We start from the raw sequence: 7,760 nt of genomic DNA, 5'->3' as shown, positions 1-7,760 counted from the left end.
CCCACCCCTCTTTTCAGAGACTTGGTATATAGCCCTAGCTGGTCTGGGACTTAATATGTAGAACAGGCTGGCATTGAGCTTGTAGCAATCCCCCTGTCTCTACCTCCTGACTGGTGAAACCACAGGTTTGTGTCACCACACCCAGGTCTCAGCCGACTTTTTTCCCAGGGTAGCCTGGTCCCTCAGTCACTGCAGCTCAGGCTTCTTTCTGGGAGCTCAGAGCTGTCTAATGTCCTGAGTGCTCACCAGCTCCTCTTCCTGCCTGTTCACCTCCATCGTAACTTAGTTTGCATCCCTGAGATCCTGACAGAACAGTTTAAGACAGGAAAGGTTTCTTTTGGCTCACAGTTTCGACATCCTCACGGTGGAGTGGAGAAGGCAGGGTGGACCAGCCTGGTTTATGGCAGTGGGGGTGCGTGGCACATACTGCCTGTCCATTCAGAAGAACAGGAAGCAGTGATAATGGGGTGATAATGGGGCAGGAAGTGAACCATGTCCCAGGACCCTCCCCCCAGTGATGGATTTCTGCCACTCAGACCCTACTTCCTAAAGGGTCCACAGCCTCTCCTGAGCATCTCCAGCTGGGGCTGGGACATTCCAAACAGGAGCACGAGGGGGAGATTTCAAATTCCAAGCATAGCAGTCTCTCCCATAGAATCTCTCATAACCCAGGAATCTTTTCTAAAAGCGGAGCCTTAAGCAGAGCAGTGCTTGGCACATAGTAGGTTCTGAGTAAACATAATTAACAACCGAGGGACTTGTGGGGTCAGGTCTAAACCAGGTCTGGCCATGCCGCAGAGGATAGGCCGGCAGGGGCAGGCATGAGCATGACCCAAATGTGGATGTGGTGGGTTGAGCCTCGGAGTCAGGAGCAGACTCCTCATCCATAGAACAGGCTTAGTGGAGTTGAAGTGAGGACCATTCAGACACAAGCTCAGTGAACAGGAAAGGCAATGACTGCTTCCATTCAGGGAGCCTGACAAGGGCTCTACAATGGGCTGGATGCTAAATCCCAATGCCATGCACAGAACTGCAACCCGACATTTCAGTCTGGAGAAATAGACCTTTTCTCTTATTTTTGTTACTCAGAACTCAGCCTGAATGTCCACTCACGTGTGCAGCTGTCTCTGTCTACTCATTATTATTATTATCTTTTAGGTTTTTATTATCTTTTTTATTATTATTTATTTTATTTTATTTATTTGAGTACATACCAAAAGAGGGTATCATGTGGTTGCTGGGAATTGGACTCAGGGTTTCTGGAAGACCAGCTTTTAACCGCTGAGCCACCTCTCCAGCCCTGGCTAGTCATTCTAAATTGGCACCTTTCCCCCTTTCTGAACCGAGATTAATAACCTATCGCAACTCAGTTCAGTCGACGCCGGGAGAGGGGTGAGGCATCAGGGGGTTACCATCTCTTGACCACAGTTTGGCTGGGCTCAGCTGGGTGTTTCATCTGTTCCTTGTTGACAGACAGATCACTGTGGAGGCTGAAACTCGGATTGCCCCTTGCCTGCCAGGCTCTTTCTCTGCATGGGCTCATTCCTTCTTAGTTTAGCCTGGGTTTCCTTCTGGCACCTGCATTCCAAAAAGGGAAAGTATGTTCTGGGACAAACCCAGACATACATTCTTTCTACAGCAATCCGGTGGCCGGAGGTACAGGAGATTCTGCCCATTGATAGGACACCTGCGAAAGAACTTGTGACTGTAGTTAACCTTCTGTATTCTGCATCAGATCAAGGCGGGCTTTTTTTTTTTTTTTTTTTTCCTTCACTGTGTAATGTTAAGTGATTCACTTCATGGGGTCTTATCTTCCTCCTTAAGATGATGGGAATCAATGGATTGGCACAGGCTAATGTACTCTCTCTCAAGTAGCAGAATACCTTCATCTGACTAGACTTTACTAAAAGACTGAGAAGTGTTACTGATGGTGGAATTTCAGGTTGAGGTGTATGGACCCTTTCTGTCCTTCGGTTGATTACTGAGGGAGAGGTGCTTTACAGCCCTTCATATCTGCTCCTCCAAATGCAGACTACAGGGGCCATCCTTCCCACCTGACCATCAGGAGTTTCCACCAATCTTTATCCACCCAAATACCCCCCCCCCTGAAGAAACATGTCCCTTCTCTTGGGCTGTGATAGTTTTAATTGTCAGTTTGATATAATCAAGAATCACATGGAAAGAAAGTTTCAAAGAGAGATAGCCTAGGTCATGTGCATATGTCTGTGAGGGATTATTTTGATATTATCAGTTGGGTCATAAATCCCCACCCACTGTGGGTAGTGTCATTCCCTAGGCAAGAGATCCTTAACTGTCCCAAGAATGGAAAAAGTGAGCTGAGCGCCTGACTACATGCATTTTTTGCTCTCTGCTCCCTAAACTATGGATGTCATGTGACCACTAATCTAAAGCTTCCATTCTGTGACTTCTCCACCACTATATAGGGTCTCCTTATGTATCGCTGGCTGTCCTGAAACTCACTATGTAGAACAAGCTGAACTCAACTCACAGAGATCTGCCTGCCTCTGCCTCCAAAGTGCAATGGGAAACCAAACCTAGGCATGGGCCAATGCCAGGGTTGGGTGGTTGGGGAAGAGCTACCTCCGTGGGCTGTAGGTGTTGGGTGGCTAGAGGGTGCTGCGTATGCTGCCTAAGGGGGGGGGGGCGGAACTCAATGGCGGTCTCCCTGAGTGGTTCTGCTTCCTACTGGCCTGAAGGTAGAGAACATCATCGCTTACCAGAAGAATCAGGACATGGTGGAAATGAAAGAAGAGAAGGAGACAACCGTGAAGATGATGATGGTAAGTAGCTGTAGGTGGGGCTGTGGGACTGGGGTGGGGTTCCGAGGGTGACAGCTGGGTGAGTTGGGACGAGGACAGGGACAGGAGGCAGGCACTTCAGACTCGAGGCTCAGTTCTGTCCACCTCTCGCTGCCCACACCTGACAAGAGGGAGTCTGGACAAGTTGTTGCCCTTCGCTGAGCCCCACTCTTGCCATCTTACAAGATGTGCTTATGCCTGCATCTTTGCCTGTGGGAGGACACAGCCCAGTGGCTAGTCCATTGTGAAGTCTGTGCACCAGAGAACAGTTATCACGGACCCATTCTCTCACCTCTCCCCACAGAGACCCCGCTTGATGGGCAACTTCGGAGGATTCCCTAAAACAGTCTCCTCTCAGTTACCCATTAGGAGGAACTGGGCCCCAATAACCATGGAGGGTTACATAGTTGTAGTCAGTTTTGTGATCCTTAAAGAGAGGGAAAGGAGTTACGGAGCTAACTCAAACAGCAGCATTTGCCTCACAAGAAAGACTTCCTGAGTTTGAACCCCAGAACACATATGAATAACACTTGTGATGACACACATTAATAATCCCAGTGTTGAGGACACAGATACAGGCTCTCTGGCCAATCAGAATAGACCAACTGACCAGCTTTGGATCCTAGCGAGAATCCTTGCCTCAAAACCCAAGGTTTATAACTCCTGCATAGTGCCTCCGGCCTCTGCATGCATGTGCACATGAACACACACACACACACACACACACATATACACACACACCTTGCATACACATCGACCCATACATGATACATAAAAATGGAGAAAGTTCTATCCTTTGATATTTTAACTTTCACTAGCATTCATCGAACACCTACTGTGTGTAGGTATTAGATACGAAGTGAAAAAATTAGGACATTTGGGGAGTTTGATTGGACAGTTTCAAAGGCCATGCCTGGCGCTTCTTACCTGTGTCGGTTCCATGGTTTAGCTGTCTGTCACCAGAAGGGCACCATGGGTATTACTCTCCTGGTGCTCTCCATGTGGAATGCACAGATCAGGGCATAGACTGTTTAAAGTGGTCTTGAACTGAGGGCTTGACATTGATCTGGGCAGAAAGCTGGCTCTCCTACCTGCCCAGTGGGAGAGTGTGCCCAGGCCAAGGGCCTGAATGGCCTGCTGTCAGGGCCTGGAAGTCAGACCCCCAGCTGGCTCTCACTGGCTCTGTGGTCCCCATCCAGAGACAGATTCAGGAGGAGCCGCTGGATTCCCTTTTGAGTCCTGCTCGGCAGCAGGCCATGGAGATCCTGGCACAGCTGAGGTATCTCTGTCCTCTCTTCCAAGCTTGGCCCCTTCTCATATGCCTGTCCACTCCGAACCTTTCCCTCTCCCCCTGCCCAGTTCCCTGTGGAGCATGTTACTTCCACACCCATTGCTCACACCCCAGCTTCTCCTGTGGATCTAATCTCGGGTGACCTACCCAAGTCAGGTGTCCCCTTCTCCACGCGGCATCCTCGGGCCCTCCCTCACGCCACACCCGGCATCCTGTCTCTCCCAGTCACACCAAGCCTATCCTGAGTATGCGGGAGAGGGCGGAGCTGGTGAGCACCTGCGTGCGGAGCGTGTTCTCACTGCCCTCCGTGCAGGCCATGCAGGAGAAGGACGAGTCCAAGGCCGAGGTCATCCAGGTGAGCCGGCCCCTCCTGGTGCGGCTGTAGGTTTGGGGGCACCCTCAGAAGGGACAAGGTTCCGGGGGCGAGTGGGGACTTTCTATAGATGGTCTCTCTTACTCCTTGACTGAGTGGCCTGGAGCACCTCACCTCACCTGTGACAGTCTGAACAGATGCTTGATAGCTATTCTGCAGGAGAGTGAACTGTTGCAGTAATGGCATCCTTAGGAGGGCCCTGTCCTGTGTCAAGGATATAGACAGATGCTGTAAGGCCATAGGAACAGGGCAGTATAGTTCTACTGAGGACTGTGATCTATGGAAGAAGACTGGGGGAAACTGGGCAGAGACCTGGAGAACAGAGCCTCAAAGGGGGTTTGGTGAGCATCTTTAAGTCTCTCTAGAATTATTCCTGGAGGTACCACAGCAGGGGAATCCTAAGGTATAAGATGCAAGGAGAGCTAGGGTCAAGTGGGAGGTTGAATGAGAGGGGGTCCAGCTGTTCCGCTACCCTTTCTCTCAGCAGGCGTTAGCCACGTTCCTCTCCTGATCATGGCGGTAGTCCCACAGTAGTGTGAGGGTGGAGGGAGGGGATGGACGCCATGAAAGAACCTGTCACCTAAAATCTCCTTGCTAGTCAGTGCCACAAGCATACATCATGGGGTATTAAAAAGAGTATGGGCTGAGGAACATGGTGGCCTAGGGAGGATGGGGGCACGTGGTTTCCTGGAAGAGGGTGGCATAGAGAATTTGTACAGAACCCATGCCAACTGCCAGGATGACAAGTGATGGGACTGAAGACTGGAGGGTGGGACAGGGACTCTGACAGGCGTGCTGTAGAATGGGTAGGGGCGAGGCCACACAGACAGATAGCCCCCGGGTTCTGGATTCTCAAGCTGGTGGCCTGAGTGGACCTAAATGGCCAGAATCCTTGCTGTGGAAGGAACTGACAGCCCCCTTGTAGTTACAAGTATTGCCAGCAGAGGGCAGTGGTGTCTAACAAGCTCCCAGCAGTTCTGTCCTCCTGTCCACAGACGCTTTACCTCCAGACCTTGGATTCCTTGCAGAAACTTCTGAATGCCCTCTTTATTGAAGACCCCACTCCTGCTGGGCTGAAGAGCATCCTGGAGGTGCGCGGGGTGGGGCGGTAAGGGGGGAAGGGAGAAGGACGTAGGAAAATGGCTTCACACAAGTGGGCGGTGGGCCCTGAAGGAGTGGTGTCGTCCTGAGCCAGTGCCCTGCTTCCATGTTGTATTTTATGCTGTGTTATTTAGGTTATTTAGGTTTTCGAGAGTTGGACCCAAACCCTTGTACCTGCTAGGCAAGCACTCTACTCTGAGCCTGATTCCTCTTTCCTTGTTTATCTGTACACATCGTCACACTGAATTAATTGCCCAGGACTGCCTTGAACTTTTGGTCCTCTTGTCTCAGCTCTCTGAGTTGCTGTCTGCAATTCCCCTACAGCCACTGCCCTTGCCCCGCCCCTTTCTCCATCGTTATCCCTGTCTCTTCTCTCTTCACTGACCCTGCCCCTTCTTTTGCTCTGAGTCCCCTTCTCAGCTCAAACCCCATCTGTCATTGATCCTCAGGAGGAGGAGGAGGAGGACTGTGGCAAATTACCTTCTTCCTTCTTCTGGAAGCTTCTCGCAGATTACTGGCTTACCCACGGACAGCAGGGTCTGGCAGACAATGGTAGCAGAGTCTCCCCCTTGTCCCCACAGCCTCTAGGGCCCTGGATGAACTCTGGGAAGGCCCACGAGCGAGCTCGGGCTGTGAACAGTAACGTTTCTGTGTTGAACCACACACTCGTGACCTTGCCATTCTTAGTGAGTATTGGAGGGGCGGGGGGAGGATACTCGGGTGACTTCTCAGTTGATCCTCTGCAGCCAGGCAGGTCTTCTTGCCCTGCTACAGGCTCCCTCCCTGTGATTGTGACACTCACAGATATCCTCTGGGTTCCCAACACTGGGTCTTCTGCTGGGGAGGCTCCTTCTTCGAATCGGGGACCCTGATGAAGAGATCGGCCGGGAGGCTCTGGACGGCATCACCATCCTCTACACCATCCTGGATCTCCAGAAACGTATGCCCAAGTCAGGTCCCTAGCCACTGCACAGCTGGGGGGTGGGGGGAGCAGGGTGGGACGGCTGGGCAGTTGGAGGCAGGCAGAATGGGTCAGATGGGGACTGGGAGCTGATGGGAAACTCCTATCTTCATGGAACCAAGAGCAGAGGTACAAACTAGCCATTGTTTTTCATGTTTGTTTTTAAGATATGGCCCCCAACTTTTAGTCCTCTGGACTTAGCTTCTCAGATACTGGGACTATAGGCATGTGCAACAAATCTGTCATGACAGAAGCTGTCCTTCAGTTGGCTAAGCCTTCCCATATTGTTCCAACCTCGATTTCTCCTTCTAATGTACCCTATGTGCACCTAGGCATGATGGCCCTGATGTCTTCTTCCCTTGTCTGTCTTTCCTACTAGACTGTAATGCCACGAGGGTAAGGCAGGCTTCTCTGTTCTTTCTGAGTCTAGCCATGGGCTGGCCTATGGTCTTATTCAGTGAATATGCATAGGAGCTAATGAAGACCACGTCCTACATTAGAATCTGGAGCCTAAAAGTGGAAGAACAGCCTGAGGTTAGGTTTTAGGGAGCTCGTGAAATGGTATGAGCCTACGGTTCCCGGGCTGCCTTCAACCTCCCGCCACCTTTCTTTCTCCTTAGTCCTGATTCGATCTCAACAAGGAAACCTTGGCTGGTTTCTTAGTTTCTCCTGACTCTGAAGGCAGAATGGCCTGCATATCAGACCTGACTTTGGCTCTCGACTTTCCCAGTCGAGTGACCTCTTCTGTATATTTCTCTAGATTTCCTTATCTGTTACAGGATTATGGTTGAGTGCTTTTTGAAATATTAAATGGTATTCTTCATGCGAGTTCATGGGAAGAGACCAGCTCAGGGTCCCATGTCATAGGTGCTTGTCGAATAGAACTCTCTTCTCTTCGTGCCCCCCCCCCCATTTTCTGGGACTGGGGTCCCTGCTCCTCTTTCTCATTGCTAGCATATGGGGCAATGTTTCCCAAGAGATTTCTCCACTGGCCTGGAGGCATGCATGGCTTTTAAACTGTGGGTGAAAAGTAGGCTACAGTGTGTCTTTTTTGGGGGTGTGTGTGGTTATTCAGGGCAGGGTTTCTCTGTGTAGCCCTCTGTAGACCAGGCCGGCCTCAGAAGTCCACCTGCCTCTGCCTCCCAAATGCTGGGATTATGAGATTAAAGGTGTGTGCTACCACTGCCTCTCTCTCTCTCTCTCTCTCTCTCTCTC

The 7,760-nt window shown here is 50.9% G+C and overlaps 1 protein-coding gene across 1 annotated transcript in view; it reads left to right on the top strand.

The window, feature by feature from the left end:
* The window catches only part of Mroh7 (maestro heat like repeat family member 7), a 58,473-nt gene that overhangs the window by 26,624 nt on the left and 24,089 nt on the right, over positions 1–7,760 (top strand). Inside the window, exons 6-11 of the mRNA XM_021201112.2 lie at positions 2,718–2,801; positions 4,019–4,098; positions 4,336–4,465; positions 5,479–5,574; positions 6,166–6,270; positions 6,389–6,524. Coding sequence (XP_021056771.1) covers positions 2,718–2,801; positions 4,019–4,098; positions 4,336–4,465; positions 5,479–5,574; positions 6,166–6,270; positions 6,389–6,524 — 631 coding nt within the window. The remainder of the gene's footprint in view (positions 1–2,717; positions 2,802–4,018; positions 4,099–4,335; positions 4,466–5,478; positions 5,575–6,165; positions 6,271–6,388; positions 6,525–7,760) is intronic.

Source organism: Mus pahari, chromosome 6 (assembly GCF_900095145.1).
Source record: "Mus pahari chromosome 6, PAHARI_EIJ_v1.1, whole genome shotgun sequence".
In the NCBI taxonomy this organism is placed as follows: Eukaryota; Metazoa; Chordata; class Mammalia; order Rodentia; family Muridae; genus Mus; species Mus pahari.
This window is presented reverse-complemented; position numbering and strand designations above follow the sequence as displayed.